The sequence below is a fragment of the Thalassophryne amazonica genome, chromosome 15, assembly GCF_902500255.1.
Source record: "Thalassophryne amazonica chromosome 15, fThaAma1.1, whole genome shotgun sequence".
Classification (NCBI taxonomy): domain Eukaryota; kingdom Metazoa; phylum Chordata; class Actinopteri; order Batrachoidiformes; family Batrachoididae; genus Thalassophryne; species Thalassophryne amazonica.
In genome coordinates, this window is record NC_047117.1 from 75,235,710 (window position 1) to 75,253,232 (window position 17,523).

The 17,523-nt window shown below is 39.4% G+C and overlaps 1 protein-coding gene across 11 annotated transcripts in view; it reads right to left on the bottom strand.

The window, feature by feature from the left end:
- Positions 1-17,523, bottom strand: part of LOC117525661 (teneurin-3) — a 564,186-nt gene that overhangs the window by 333,009 nt on the left and 213,654 nt on the right. For 8 of the 11 annotated variants that reach the window (XM_034187576.1, XM_034187579.1, XM_034187578.1 and 5 more), the window contains one exon: positions 14,600-14,791. The exons of the other annotated variants lie outside the window; for them this stretch is intronic. In XM_034187576.1, coding sequence (XP_034043467.1) covers positions 14,600-14,791 — 192 coding nt within the window. The remainder of the gene's footprint in view (positions 1-14,599; positions 14,792-17,523) is intronic. 11 annotated transcript variants of the gene reach the window in all.

The following is a 17,523-nucleotide window of genomic DNA, read 5'->3' on the forward strand; positions in this document are numbered from 1 at the left end:
TGATTATTACATAATATTATTACATTTTTAGTTTGTAATAAGCACTGAAATATGTAGTCAGTTTATGACAAAATGCAACATATTATATTCAGACTGTTTATTACAATATGCACTAGAGTTTGAGAAAATATGGGTGTTATTACATAATGAAGTGGACATTTTAATACATTTTGTTGAGTTATTACAAAATGCAGTGTTATCACTTGATGTGTTGGTACATACCTGCTCTGCAAACCCCTGGGCATACCGATTAGCATAATTATTGTAGGATTGATAGAAAAATGCTCATCATTGATTTCCATAATATTTATAGCTGGTGGCTAGACAGCATACCCACGTCACTTCTACATGATTAAGGACAAACAAACCGAGGTCTGCTGGATTGTGGTGGAGGTATGTACTCTTGCATTCTACTCTTGTTTAAGTCCAGAATGTGCTCATAAACCATCTTGGAATTTTCTGTCAAGGTGAATAATTTTGAGTCCTTCAGACCAACATGTGCTGTTGTCTAAAAGAAGAATAGAAGAAGCAGCCTGAGGCAGCAGTGTGCAATAAACAAAGGTGCAATGTCTGTCACACACCATGTTATACTTTATGGAAGGAACAGAACAAGGTTTGCTTGCTACTGCACAAACAGAAAAAGCTCAGTGTGTGTGTGTGTGTGTGTGTGTGTGTGTGTGTGTGTGTGTGTGTGAGTGCGCGCACATTCGGGATGTAAACATCTCTGCTCTAACTCCTGTGATGTCACGTAACATTTGACTTCCCAAAGCACAGAGATGACAGGGATAGACCATATTTTCAGAGCTAACACATCTGCTCTTCTATGTACTAACAATGCATCTTCTTAGCTATGGCTTTACTTTTACACACTTCACATTTCTTTTTAACATGATATGCTCCTGGTTGACATATTGGTAAATTAAAAGTAGGGTACAGATAGATACTTGTAGGTGCACGAAAACTGCATGTGCACCTCTCTCCATCAGCCAGCAGATATATTTTTAACCATTAAGATGCTTTATTAATCTGGAAGGCAATTTGTACAATAGAAGTGTATAACTAGGGTTACCCACCAGAGTTTGCTGAATAAGCCACTTGCCCCAAAATGTAAACAAGAATTCCAGTTGCTTTTAAATAAAATTTTTTAATTTGCCTAACAACAACAACAACAGATTCAGGTATAATTAGGGATGCAACAATAAACCATGAAACTGAAAGTAAAACTAAATTGTGTACGTTAAAAAAGCCATGAGGTCTGGTACACTATGTGTTCATGTTCAGATGTTTTTTTACACGAATCAAAAATATGTCTGTCGGGTATGAAGACTTTGCATCTGTCTGTCTGTGTGTGCTCAGCATAACTCCAGTCCAATTACTGCCGGGGTCTTTAAATTCACATGGAGCATTTTCGAGACACAGACCTTGGACAAGTTCAATGATGGGTAACCTTGACCTATTCTAAGTGGTCAAAAGGTTACATTCTTTCTTCACACTCTTTCACTGATTACATGCTCATACGAATGAGGGAATTTTAGCATTGCGTTATATTTCTTCATGTTATAACACAAAATGCAATGAGTAATCATTGAGAATGTTCAGGATGTGGAAACTTCCATTTTTTTTCTTGTGTTCTCAACCTGTATAAGGTATCCTGACAGGAATGCATCATGATTTGAACCATACTGTGACTCTGAACCTGAGTCATGCTGAGCCGTGAAGTTGCAGAAACACAACCACATCATCATTTTATTATTTTCCCGTCGTCTTGCAGTATTTGAGGAAGTCATGAACTTGCATCAAGTTATTTTACACCAAAGTTATGGGTACAAGAATGCTACTTTTTTGGCAGTTTGCATATAACAATTGTGTGTTTAACAATGTGAAAATTTAGTCTGTGGAAAATACATATATTCATCAAATGAATGATGATGTTGATCACTATTATTTTAGTCAATTATGCAGAACTGGGAAAACGGTCTTACTTAATATAACATCTGAAGCAGGGGTGAAATTATTCCATCCAACATTTCAACATCAGTTCTCTCAGTTAAATTGCCATAAAATTTGACAATTTGTGATTCAATTAGACTTCATATTTTTACAAACTTGCCATAATGTAATTAAGTAGTATTTATATCAAGAATAACAGACTTCTGTTATGGGAGAGATGGAAGACAAACAGAAACCAAACAAAGAAGAATCTTGAATTAAAAATGGCTGATATTGGCACTGTTGGCTTTCAAAACATAAAACGTACCGCAAGTGAAATTAGAACATTTTCAGTAGTCTAAGGTGAAGTTTTACACTTCGCAGTAATTTTGGTGAACATATTGGACACAAGAAAGAAAAGGACAGCTATAGAATAAGTGATGTCCATTTTGCATGATTATCTACATGCATCACCATTACGTGTATTTTTGACATCTAATGCTATAACGTCATACTAAAAGCAGAAATTCCAGTTTATTGTCAGAATATGTATTTTTTCTTATTTCTTATTTATTTATTTAAAAGGGACAGTACATATTCATGAACATATACAATATGTAAATATGTCAGATTTTAGCTGTAGGCTAATTTCCGTCTAGTCCCTGACAGGCTGATGTAAAAATTACCAAACAATTAACAATAACAGCACACGGACATCACAGAAACGTACAATACAACAAACTACAGTACATAAGGGTCACTAACTACTACAGCAACAAGACACAAGACTGGGCAAAAGAGACAGGAGACAAGAGGACAAAAAGAACTGAGGAAAAGTAGAAAGGACAAGTGGTTCTCTTACACAAACTCAGTCAAAGGAGGTCACACAGATAAAAAAAAAAAACTACAAAATTGCTACAATTACAATACAATTTGAATAAGTTAATTAATTTACAAATTAATTTCATGCATTTGTATATTTTAAAAACAATAACTTATAAAGTGCTGTGGTGCATTGCACATTTCCCTAAGGTTCTTCTTAGTCTCTACATTGAATTCATGATATTCACATTTTTTATTTGAGCTGAGCCACTCCTTTAAGTGACTTCTGAAAGCTTTAAAGCTTGGGGCCTCCCTCACTGTAGTTGGCAAAGTGTTCCATTGGACACTGCCTTTGTAGGACAGGACATTTTGTGCAAAACCTGTTTTCTCACAGACACCTCAGTCACCTCTACTCATAGCCCTGGTGACCTGCAGACCAGTTCTACATTTAATATAGTCCGTAAGAGGTGCAAGAGCCAAACCATGTAAGGTTTTGTATATTAAACAAGCATTTTTAAATTTTATAAAATTTTCAAAGCTAAATAGGTTATACTTTGTTAGGATTTTACAGTGGTGATATGAGTATGGTCTTTTATCTAAAATTTTCTAAGCTTTGTAAAGCCTCTTAATTGGTTTAAGAATTGTCACAACAACCAAAGAACAGCTGGTTGGGATATTGGATTCATTGTACTGCTGGACATAAAGACGTGTTTAGAAATGCTACACAAAATACAAAATAAATTTTTTCACAAATAAATAAATAAAATCATCACACCTTGAAAGCTAGAGTTGATAGTCCTGGAGAGCTAGCAAGGAGAGCTACGAAGATGTGAAAGTAGCACCTCCTCTAGCTTCCACCCCCTCCCCCGTCAGTGCTCCGTCCAAAGCCACGCCCCCACAAACTTGAACGGGCATCTGAATGTGGGACTCAGCGGGGCAGAGGAGAGCCGACTAAAGGCTCCTGACACGCAGTTGCACGCACGTTGTCGTGATGATCCCACCCTCTGTGTTCCCAGCTGGAAGCTGATCTTTGTTCTACCAGCTGCCATGCGCGCTGCGCTGGATGCTGTGTATATAAAATAATTATTTTGTGTCAGATTAATCATTTTCTCTGCAAACTGGCAGTTGAAAACGGCTGTAATCACTTCCTGAATCATAGAGGAACGCTCCAGTTTCAGCCGTTAGCGCACCTAACAAGCTGCAGAAAGTATTTTGAGCCGTGTTAAAAAGGTAATTATTTGTCATGTTTACATTGTCATGGCTTGGTAAAACAGTTGTGTGCTCTTTCCTTCTTGCGTAACGACTTGTTATAATGTTCAGACAAGCTGCACTCTGATGCGATCCGCTGACGTCACCACTCGCTCTGTTCACTTCTTTACTCCACTTGACGAGCTGCGCATCGTGTTGGTGATTAGATCATTTATGTGTGAAAGATTTTTTTGAACATTTCAGCTTATGCGCGCGAAATGCTGAAGCTGGACCGGTCCTGTGTGATTCAGGAAGTGATTACAGCCATTTTCAAAGGCCAATTTGCAGAGAAAATGATTAATCCAACATGGCACAATCTGGTGGAAGTGGTAGTTTCGGCTGTATTCCCTCTGCCATTATATTGAAGTGAACTTCTTCTGTGAAATGAGCTGAGTGTGCACACGCGGAGGACGGAGGGACAGAGGGGGCAATGAGCCTGGTGACGCGAGCAGGAAGAACTAGACATGAAGGCATCTGTTTTTTTGAGAGCGGACCACGGGGCTTATATTGGTCAGAGTTTTATCGATCCTGCAGCTGCTACAGACGTCTGATTTTTTTGTTCCTTTTTCTGAATACATAATGTATTGACTACTGTTAGGATAGATAGACCATTTCACCCAATATAACAAAAAGTGTTTCTGAACAGAGTTACCTACCCTAGCTCTTGAAGTATTGTAAGGAGTGTGGAATAAAATGGAAGCGGATCTCTTGTCAGTCAGCATGAATACGTTGTCTGTTCCGAAGCCGTTTGTCATGCTGCACCACTTCTACATATTGTGTATCACCACTGATTTTAAGTTCAACGACTTTAGGTTCACCTGCAACAACTTAAGCCACAAAAATAACCCTCCCTGCACATGGCTGTGCCATTGATGTGGGATGACAGAGGTCATCTTTGACATCAAAGTTGCCCTGTGCAATTTGATCTTCAGCTGCATCTGTGCCTGGTTCGATTTGTACTGACGTGACCAAAAATAATAATTAGCACAAAAGAAAAGAAAACAGCTAACAAAATGTCAGCCTTTCCAACACAACTGTTATATTCTAAATGTATTGTTATTTTAAACAGAATTTTAAGTTGTCCCTTAACATTTCTAACCTGTGGGTGTTTCTGAGCAACATCTGTCAATATGACATATCCAAAACCAAAGACTGGTGAGTCACTGTCTAACAACTGACTGTCAGCGTCTCTCTTTGTACTCGGGGTCACCACAGCTGCTCTAATGTGGATCTGTATGTTGATTTGGCACAACTTTTATGCCAGATCGAGTGTCACAACTCCACATTTCATGGACAATATGCAAAGATGGACTTGAACCACGCTGCCTGCTAAGTTCATTAATGCTGATAGCTAGAAAAACGTCTGTGTCATTATTTCTCTTTTGCAGTAGCCACAACATGTCTCTGCATGTTGTCATGGCTGAACAACAGCAACTCACACAGCCTCGGAGCCACTGACCCTCTGCCAGTCTACAACTGGATAACAGAGATGGACTTTAAAATTTAAAGGACTCCAGAAGCTACATCATTGATAAGCTAAGAAATTCTTTTATTTGATTTATTTAGTTTTGGAGAAGGCTGGATTTCAGCAGATACTCATACTGCTCTTTTGTTAAGAAATATAATAAAACTTTATATATCAATGCTACTTTCAGGACACTGGGCCCACCCATAAACCACTAGAGCTAAAATGTTACTTGTATGTGCAGGCCATGTGTGGAGACCTTGCCTATTTCCCTCAGTCTGTGATGCTTCATACAGTGAAAATCTGAAGAATGTGAATTTTCGTATTCATCACTTTCATTTACTGCTTAGAATGTTCCTGCTGCAAATGAGGAAAAGGATTTCTGTATTGTGATTGGATCTTTGTGCACAATAAAGAAAAAGTACAAGATGAAGGCCAGGCCTTAACTTTACTTTCTTGAACCACTTGGATTCCTATAAAAGTAGCAGTGAAAAAAAAAATAGTCTGAGGAAAAGATAAAGAGGGTAAATGTGCAGAGATGGAGGAAAGAAAAAACTTCTATAATGTATAGGAAGTGGTGAGATAGATATTTTAGATGTTTGGTTGAATATTGGTTGGTGAGGTCAAGTTGCTGGGACTACTTTGGAGCAAAGGGACCACACACACCCACAGACACGCACACATGCAAAACCTTTTAGCTGTTTCAAGACCCTGTTTCAGAGCTGTTTCAGATTATGTTGAGTTGGCAGTGTGTATATACGAGGAAATGTCTATCTGTTTCTATCAGTCGCTGGAGCTTTCTTTTTCTCACTCTCCTTCCTTCCAAATCTATCTCGCTTGAAGCCCCCCTCCCCTTGTCAGCTGACTCTAATTGTGGTAGTCTTAGTTTCTTTCTGCAAGCCATCAAAGTCTGGTTTCTATCAAACTCCTAACTGTACGTAGACTGATCCAAGGTCGCTGACCAGGCAGCCAGCTACATCTGGTGCTTGTCAGCGCTCACAGGCAAACAGGTCTCAGAGCGACACTCTGATTTGGATCAAACATATCCCCCGTGACCGACGTGCCTCAAATAGACAGACTAAAGTTTCATCCTTGGCTTGCATCCCAAAGGTGGATAAGCAGAGAACAGCCCGATGAACTCTGAATTATTTCTTCTGGTCTCAGAAATTCTCAGAGCAACTCTTGGTAGCTGTCAATGCTTGATATGTCTCTATATTATTTTTAAAAAATCCAGACAATGATGAAACCTACAGTCTGCACACTGCATTATTTTAAAGTTATGTACACTTTTACTGTGTTATTTTTGAACAAAACACAAAGAAAAGTAGAGCGATAGTTTTTGAATTTGTATTTTCCTTTCAAGAAGAGAAATTAAAAATAAATGACTCTTTCTCTCTCTCTCTCTCTCTCTCTCCTCTCTCTCTCTCTCTCTCTCCTCTCTCTCTCTCTCTCTCTCTCTCACACACACACACACACACACACACACACACACACACACCTTTCCCGTGGAGTTTTGTTGCCACTCAGGATACAATTACTGGGGTTCATGCAGCACATTAACTTTATTAAATCAATAATTGGTGTAAACAAATTTGGCAATTGTCTTTTTTAAAATTTGGGAATTCCAAAATACACAGTGACCAACACACAAAAGATGGTAAAAATAAAATACAAAATACAGCATGCAAAATATGGCAGTGAGCAGCTGGAAATCACACACAACACAAATTAATGACTCCCGCAACAACTGTCCCATGTTAGCGTGAACACCCTGAAGTAGACACGTTTAGCACATCGGCCTTGCTACCCAACCAAGGACATGGCGGGCCCTGGCACACCACAAGGTTGGTCGCAAATGTTGACAGCATCAACAAAATATGGTCTCATTAAAACAATAATGAAACATTTCATTTATTTTTTTTAATATTTATATAGCGCCAAATCACAACAAGCTGCCTCAAGGCGCTTTACACAAGTAAGGTCTAACCTTACCAACTCCCAGAGCAAGCACATAGGTGACAGTGGTAAGGAAAAACTCCCTCTGATGATATTAAGGAAGAAACCTCAAGCAGACCAGACTCAATGGGTGACCCACTGCTTAGGCCATTCTAACACAAGTTTAGCAAAGTTTTACAAAGCTGAAAAAACAGAAAACAAACAACATAACAATATAAAGAAGATGAGAAGTCCACATAGGCGTCAGCACTACAAGCAGGGGTTGTCCACGCAAATGCAGACTGCAGCATGCATGATGTGAAAAACACCACCTCTAATATATTATGACCTACATCTTCCAACCAACTTCAGGCATCTTTACCTTCTGCGGTAACACCGGAACCAACCATTACCATCCTCCAAGTGTCTCCAGCTTGGCCCACAAGTGAACTGAATGCCAAACCAGAACGCACCTGAATAAATCAGGACAGCATCAGGATGCACCTGATGAGGTCTGGGATGAGATCATCACCTCATGAGACACAACACTGCCACCTCATGGCCATCATTTGTAGTACCAGGCAACCTACTTCAACCCTTTGTAAACCTGAGTGGTAGGATAGGATTAAAGTAGACCTGCATTGAAATAAATGCAGTCAGATCTTTGGACCAAAAAATGACTTACATTTACACATAAGATCCTTCTGAATGTAGTAAAGTAAATCTGGAAGCCCAGATCTGTCATTCAATGGAGAAATCTTCATTTAAAAATGACAAATTTACAGCTAACATTTAGCCCTCCGCAAAACTGTCCCTCTCATCATGGACGCTGCCGAGACGTCACGGAGAAGACCCTCTCTCCCAGCATGCATTGCGCGCCAACTGTAATTTGTGGATTTATGTCAGTTTGCATCTGCACCTTTTTCTTGTCTTATACGGAAGGATCTACTTTTTTTAAAACTTCATATTGTCTTGTGGCACGTTTGGTGAGTACACATTTCTTTTATTTGTGCTTGAAAATTATTTTGGGGGACTTTTTCATATGCTCGTTTGACTGAGTGGTGTCGCAATGAAAATCTACTGTCTTTCGCCTCCGGTACCATCGCAGGATATGGAGGCGAGACCCGCAAAGAATCCCAGTCATTAAAATATATAAACCTCTCTCAGCGTCCATGGAGCTCTGGGGCTCCGACTGCCGAGACGTGCGGTGCTGTGGATTTTGCCGCAAGAAGTCTGTCCTTGCAGCAACAGGTGTACCAACCGCTTCGCATTAAAACAGCGAGCGTAATCTCAGGACTTGTGCCAAGTGTGCTGCAGCTCCATTCAGTAGACAGAGAGGTGATGCTGGTGTTGTGCGCTGAATCTGGCACAACACCGGCTGCAAAGCAGACACGGGCGGTGTGAGTGGCCCGCGTCAGCGGTTAACGAGCTCGTTAACGAGCCCGCAGACTTAATAAGCGCAGCGGAGGCAGAGAGTGGGAGAGGAAGAACGGCGCCCACTGTCGATGTCGTTGCTGATCTGAGCACACAGATCTGTATCTCACATTCATTGCAGCTTACTTTTGGATGTTGAAACCAGGACGTGTATAAGTAACATTACTAACAGATAAAATCAATTTCAATGCGGGATCGGACTGAAGGCGGGAGCGCGTCGTCTTGTCCCTGATGTCATGGAAATGATACGGCTGTACAAACTGTTTTCACAGAGGGCTAAATTTTAACTGCAAATTTGTCATTTTTAAACGAAGATTTCTCCGCTGAATTGCAAATTTGGACTTACAGATTTACTTTCACAAGGGTCTTATAAATACATATCAGCTATTTCTTTCTGAAATCTGACCACATTTATTTCAATGCAGGTCTACTTTAAGGGTCCAATATAAAATTAGACAATGATACATGGGTTACGAAACATTTCAGGAAAACTATATTTTATTATTTTATTATGGAGCTGCTCAATTTGATGGGATTTGATGTGATCTGATACAATACTTTATTTAATGTAGAGATTCTTTTAGAATAAGATGATACCGGTTACTTTCAAATACATATTTCATGAAAAACTAGGGATTAGACAAACCCCAGAAAAAGCTGCCAGTTGTTGTCATCATAGCAACATTTGGCATAAATAGCATAGCTTAACCTTCTGTTCTGAACAATCAAATGACAATAATAATTTGGGAATGGGATGCAAAGGTAAAATAGATACTTTTAGCCACCTACCACTGCCAGACATGTACTAGATTTTGTTTAACATTCCTGTAACCAGTCTTGGGAGATCTTCACTATGGCCTTTAACCATTACAAAATAAGCTTAATTCAACTGATTATAAAATCATCAATCATTAACTGTTCCACTGACCAGTTCGTAGCACCTTTCAATTTAGACTGAGTTGAGGGTTCGGGTATCAATGTAGTCATATAATTACCAGAACACTCCTGAACAGTGCTTCACAACACTGGTGGTGCAAAGGTCTCAAAACATTCTCCACCGATGTTCTCTGTTGGCTATCACTAATTTGCAGTGCCTATGATAAGTTTTAGAGTCATCATGAGCCATATGTTCTAGTTATTCTTTAATTCCAGTTTTACTTCCCCATTCTGTTCTTCATACCACAATGTCCAATATCACATTTCTCCCTGCAGCTACTTAGTTGTTAGTGCATCATATTTCTCCCCATATCTGCTAGCGTGTTAGCTGGGCACACAAACACGCACATTCCCAGTATTTAGGAGGCAGACCGACTGCATATATTTAACCACAGCTGTTTGTAATTTTCCATAATTTATCCAACTTTGTGGAACAGTTTGCCAGCAGACATCTGAAGGTTCACTGTCATTGAATCTTTTTAAGGATAATCTTAAAAAATATTTACTTTCTGCTGCTTATAATTAGGGCATGATTTTATCTCATGTGTTTATATTATTTGTAGGCTTGCATGTGTTTTTAATCCAGTATTTGAATTTTCATTTGTCTTTTATGCTGTTTTATTTTGTTGAGAATTTTTTTTGATTGAAAGTGCTCTAAAATTATTATTATTATTATTATTATTATTATTATTATTATTATTATTATTATTATTATTATTATTATTATTATTATCTAGCATACATTAACCATCCAGCAGATGCCATAAAGCTGATCAAACAGTCAAAATGTCAAAGCTGCCTTTTCAATCAATGTGGTGTATTAAAGTTCAACAGTTGCAATTGTGCACACCCTCAAGGCATCAGGTCAGGATCAAAGCAAACCCCTCTTGATATGAGGCAAGAGTAACACAAACCACTATTTCACCATGTCACCTAAACCAGACAACACTATAATGATGACACAGTTTCCTTCTGTGTTGTTTCAATCTGTTTCCAGAAAGAAAATTCAAACTGCCAAGTTTTCTATTAAACAGTTACTGTTACAAGTTTTTTCCTTACAGAGTTTTTGATAAATCACTCCAAACTGTGAATGTAATCCATGTTTCAACTGAGTCACATCCCAGAGACATTCAGCAGGGTTTCTGCCAACACAGTGAGGCCCAGCAGCACTGCTAGCTTTGTGTTTCAGTCATGATCCATTTATCATCAGCCCGAGATACTGGCACAGAACCACAAAAACGCATTCAAAGAAGTGTGTTTGTCAAATCAAGACCCACCACAGACACAGGTCACGCATTATTTGAATAAAGACGATGCTTGCTGAGGCGATGGGCTCAATTAAAAAAGATACAACAAAAAATGCCAGACTGTTTGGCAAGAGATGGTACACTGGTGCCACAAATCACTCATTGATTCTCTACTGACCATCCGCTATATGTGGACTTTCTTTTATACAAATATACCAGAGTCCCAGGAATTCCCCACTATTCCAAGTCTTTTCCATTTGGAGACATTGGCTCTCACTGTGATTTACTGGATCCCGGTGTCTTGGAAATATCTTACTAGAAATATTAAGTGACTTTTACATTAAACAGAAATGGCATTAATTTCACCTAGGTTTATCAATTACATTTGATTACTTGGCTGACTAATTAATGTAGCAATTACCCTTTTTTGACACAAGGCCAGTTGATGATCCATTTTAATGTTAGTAATACGAGGTCTGTTAGAAAAGTATCCGACCTTTTTATTTTTTTCAAAAATCTGATGGATTTGAATCATGTGTGCTTGCATGAGCCAACCTTGAACCTTCATGCGCATGCGTGATTTTTTTTTCACGCCTGTCGGTTGCGTCATTTGCTTGTAAGCAGCCTTTGTGTGAGGATGGGTGGAGTCTCTCGTCGTTTTTTCTTTGCAAGGAAATGGCGGAACAACTGGAGCAGCGCGACTGCATTAAGTTTTGCCAGAAACTGGGCAATAGCCAGGTGGAAATCATTTGGATTATTCAGACAGCTTTCGGTGATGATCCTCTGGGCATCACACAGATTAAGGAGTGGTACAACCGGTTTAAAGACGGCCGCACAACGGTGGAGGGCGAGCCGCACTCCGATTGGCATCAACACACTGAAACGACCGGATCATTTCCAAAGTGAACGCTGTGGTGATGTGGGACCATCATGTGATTATCCGAGAAATTGCGGAAGAGGTGGACATCAGCACTTTTTCGGCACCTTCCACTGTGAAAGAAGATTTTGCCATGAAAAGAGTGGCGGCGAAATTCATCAGCACGAAGCTGATGGCGTAGCAACAGCACCTCCGTGATGAAGCCTCACAGGACATGCCCTGACGTGTTCAGCTTGTCCACAATTTCTCGGATAGTCACACGACTGAAAAGCCACCGAAAGCCGTCTGAATCTTCCGAATGGTTGACGAGCTGGGCATGTTACAACATGCTTGCCCGAAATGGTGCAGAATCAGTCAATAATGTGGCTATTGTTGACTTTGGATGATTTATTGTGAAAAGTATTGCAATTATTACACGCGGATCAGCCAATCAGAACAAAGGATTTCAGTCAGATGTATAATAAATAAAATTATTACTTTGAAATTATGTTAATTTGTAATACCTTTGTGTTAAAGATGGTAGAGATAAGAGTGACAAATACACCATAATAGAGGAAAAGCACAAACTTCATATGGCACTGTGTCCATTTTAACAGCTGTTTTGAATTTTGAGAAAAAGGTTTTCAACATGTCTCACCATAATTTTTCCATAACCTAATTTATGCAAAATACAGATTCAGATACAAACAATAGAATGATGGATACAATTACATTTTGCTGTTTTCAATTTTCAGTTTTGTTTTTCCTTTTGTTGTACACTTTTGTTTTAAAAATTGTTGGCTCTTCTGCAACACTGCATTACTTTTCTGTGTTTTGTATGATAAGGGAAAAAAGACATAAAAGGATAGGGGGGCTCTAAAGAAAACAAACCATGAAGAACATTTGAAGAAAAGCATGCCACAGACAGGGAATGCGGTTTGACTCCACCAGGAACTGTTTCTCTATTAGAGGCAGATACTGGCAGCATACTGGAATTCATCAAAAGTTCAAACCTCTGTATAAAGCCAATGGCCGAGTGTCACAAAGGACCTGAACATTTATCATAGGCATGCAACATGGAAATGCATGCATGTCCAACTGCTTTGCAATTTACAGAACTCTATAATCTGAGTGTAGAGAGGGTGCAGGGTGCAAAGAGGCTGTATTTGGTCTCTTAATTAGTCATGTTTGTTTTGGCAGTAACATGAAATAAATCTGTCAGGTTGTCATCTGTCATCCCCAGTTGCTTGCACACTCTGGCGAGCGACTGGTGCACTATGATTTAGACCAGTGGCTCCCAAACTCTTTTTTCTTAGAGACCCCCTTATTTGTATCTAAGAAAGGCAACAGTTACCTTTTATACATATATAACTTTCATTATAATGTTGTCCTTTTTGTCTGTAGTTCATCTAAAGAAACACAAGGATCTTTTAATTACTTTTGATTATTCATTAAGTATGTTGTTATGACTTCATGCAAAATATGAAATTCTAATTTTGACAACCTCAGAACAGATAAATACTGTGATGCCCCTGTGACCATTGGTAACCCATGGGGGAAGGAGGACCAGATTGGGAACCAAGGATTTAGACAACAGACTCAAGTTGGACATTTTCTATTAAATTACCAGACTTACAAGCAACATGTCATCAATGCTCCCTGAGGTGAAGCAGTGTAGCAGTCAGGTGAAGGTCTGAATTTTTCAATCGCTTGCTTTTATTTCACTGAACTGTTGCTTTCAACTCAGTTTCACTGAATGTTGTTGGACATAAAGAGCATGACTCCCCTATTTCCAAGGTTTTTTGTTACTGATCTATGGTTCAATTTCTTTCTGCTGTCTCATTATAGCAATGCTCCACCATCGCACCTGCCCCCACCTTATTAAGACCACCACACCCATGGGTGCACCAAAAAAAAAAAAGTAAACCTGAAATTTAAAGACTGTAATCATGTTTCTGGATGTCATTGGCAGCTGACAATGGCACTTGTGCCACACTGAGCCTGTCATGTTCATATATTTAATTTATATGATTAAACTTCATTGCAAATCCAATGCATATTCAATGAAGTCTTATTCAAAAATCAATATATATATATATATATATATATGTATGTATGTATGTATGTGTGTGTGTTTTGGCGTATTATTGCTGTTGCATTGCAAATTTTGCTCAGTGTGTAATAAAGTCTGAAAGGAATGAGGAAAGAGTGCGATTTAACTATGCTATTGCATCAGTTCTTGAATATACCAACCATACAGTCCCACAGCATCTAGTCTTTTCTTATTACTTGCAAATATGAGCAGGTATGTGAATACTCTGAGGATGTGAAAACATTTTCTGGTTCTCCTGCAGGTGCTGGATGTTTAGACTGAGAGCTAAAACTTCCCAAGAGTGGGAGGAAGGCAGATTTGGAATGTGACTTCCCAAACAAATCTAATATCTCTGATCTTGCTTCCAAATAACCGTCCAATCAAAATACAGATGGATGACAATATTCAGTGATAACTGGGTGTGCAGATGACTGATACTTTCAAAATATGGATTTGACTGATGCTGAGTCTTCAGGAAAACAATTCAGATGAAGTTGTTAAAAGATTATATTTGACAGCAGAGGAATTTTCTTTCAGGTTTTTTTTTTTTTATTTTTATAAAAGTTTCATAAAAAGTAATATGCTGTAACTGTGCTGAGTGTTACAAAATCCCTTTTTGAAGAAAGCTGTTTTACCATGTGCAATGGGCAAGTATAACCGGGAGGCATAGTCCTCTTCCTCTGCTTGTTCTGTTTCCTCCTCTTCTTCCTCCTCTGAGTCTGGCTCAGCCGTGTCTCCTAACAATGGGTTGTCATGCAGACTGGGTGGTTGTGGATGTGATTGATCAATGACAGATGATGGACAGGAAGGGGAGGACATGGGAGAACCTATAAAGAACATAATGTAAAGAGAGAGAGAAAAAAAATGCATGATGAACTCAAAAGAGAAATAAAATGGAAAAACTCCACCAGCCAAATAATAATAAAAAAGACGAAGGACAGAGACATATGCTGATGGAGTAAGAAATGATAATGTGAGGCTGATGCAGCTGAAGAACAGTTCCTGCAATGCACTTGAGACAAATATAGTTACAAAGAAGGCTGTCATGATTCTGAGCTGCTGACCTAAACTTGCTCACACACACAGAACTCATTCCTGCTGCCTCGTGTGGGCAGTATCCTGTAGGTTTTGGAGTTGCCCTGTGCTGGACCTCAAGCTCAGGCTATAAAAGAGTCTCCAACATGCACTCCTCCACACTGCACCCCGGCGTGCCTTCCTCTTCAATTTGGTCTTGGCTGCTGTACACAAGTGTCCCACAGTTTTTCACCTAACACTCTTCATTCTCCTACCTTATAATCTTTACTTCTAACACTACACGCCTTCAGCTCGCTCACTTTCTCTGTGGTTCAAAAAGCCCCTTCACCACTTGCACTGACAGTTGCTCATCATCTTGGATTACTCTATTCAGCCGTTATAAATACACAGCAGTGTTGGTGATATGCAGAATTTGTACAGCTTAAAACACTGAACTCATCTAATGCATGCATATTTTCTGGAGTACAAGTTGCAGGAGAGTGAAACTGCACCTATGGAAAAAAGGCCTCTTGAAGAGGAAAAAAGCCATATATAAGTTCCACTGGAGAACAAGTAACACCTTTTTTCTCTATGTGGAACTTGCATTTTTAGTTTAACAAATAACTCAGGGTAGCACATATGCACCCCACACCCTGTGCTGTTACTTAATATAAAGACTTTTTAAATTCCAAAATCAGCAATATGAACAAATACGCATGCAATGGACACCATATTCACCATATTCAGCTTATTTGTCCCAGCTTGGACAAACAAAATTATCATATGCACACAAATTGCTGGCCCACAGCAACTTGGACACCTGAACAGTGGATTTATGCAGGAAGCCCTCAGCTTGTGATACCATACCATGTACCATAAGGGCTGTTAAATTCCAAAAATAAGCAAGATGGACAAACAAACATCTAATGGACAACATACTAGATGCTATTTATTGCAGTTTGTACCCCAAAAAAAAAAAAAAAAAAAAAGCACGGGGAATGCTGGTCCACAGTTCTGGAAACACTGCAATCAAACGGTGAGTCCATTTGATTTTTTTTTTTTAAACAGCTCAATTTGAGATTTTTTTGTGGAATATTGCAGTGTACTTTTATTATTGGAGTTTATTATGTTTGAAGGTCCAGGGTTCAAAGCCCTACAGTGCCCCATTTTCCTTGTACATCTGTGAAGGACGTGTGGCATAAAATCATTATTGTTTTGCAGATGATATGATTGTTGGCTTCATCAGACAGTGACCTTCGATGGACACAAGTTCAAGGCTGAGTGTGAAGTGAGCGGGATGAGGATCAGCACCTCCATATCTGAGACTACTGTCCACTGCTTGAAAAGGGTGGAATGTCCCCTGGGTCAGGGGAATGCTATTGCCCAAAGTGGAAGAGTGAAAGTATCTCAGGGTGTTGTTCAAGAGTGAGGGGAAGATGGAGCATGAAACTGACTGATTGACTGATTGCAGCTGCATCTGAGGTCCTGCAGACACTGTACCGGACCGTCAGTGTGAGGAAAGACCTAAGCCACAAGGGACAGTGTGAGAAGTTCAAACATCCAGGAAGGACTGAGTACACCTGCTGCTTCTTCACACTGAAAGGATCCAGCTGAGGTGGCTCGAGTATCTCGTGAGGATGCCCCCTGGCTGTCTCCTAAGGCAAATGTTCCAGGCACATCTTGGGAAGACCCAAGACATGCTGAGGGATAATATTTCCCAGCTGGTTTGGGAATGCTTCAGACTCCAGACTTGGATAAGGAGCAGAAAATGAATAAATGGAATAATAGGCCTTCATCATGTGATTACTTGGCACCAAATGGACACAGAGCCAAATATTTGAGATTCAAATTCATGTCACAACCCTCTCAAGAGGTCACCTTTACAGATCAAAATCAAATTATGTGTAAAGATAAAAAAATAGTAAGTCATATATAGGCTGGGAGGCCCAATGGGATGGTGCTTATCTTCAGATTTTGTAGCGTCTACAACTCCCCACAGATGAGATGCCAGTCTGATGCAGGTTACTCCCCCCATCCAAGGCGAGCACCCATTTAAAGCTGAGTGAACAGTGACAAGACAAAGGACATATACAGGTAGCATGAACCAGATTTGAACCCAGGTTTACAAACTGACAAGCCAGATCCTTATCCACGAAGCTACCTACTCTATAAATCGCCTTTAAGTGGTCATGTAAATGCAGTCTAAATGATCAAGAAGGGCACCTCCTGCATGTATAGATCCTAATATAACAAGGTGTTACGATTTTGAACACTTTGGAATGAAAATGCATTGGAGTCTTCCACATCTCTTAGGAACAACAACCAAAGCTTGTATCCATACTTTCCGTTAAAAAAAGCCCCCTAAAGAAAAAAAAGGTAAACAGAAAATAATTCCTATCCATATCTGCATGGGTGGATGACAACAACTGCGAATAAAGTGGTCCAGCATAATTATGCTATGTTTCACATTTCAAAGAGACTCTTTTCAAAATCTTTTCACACTGTAAATCACTGTCCATAATCTGTCTGAAGCTGAACTTCAGCT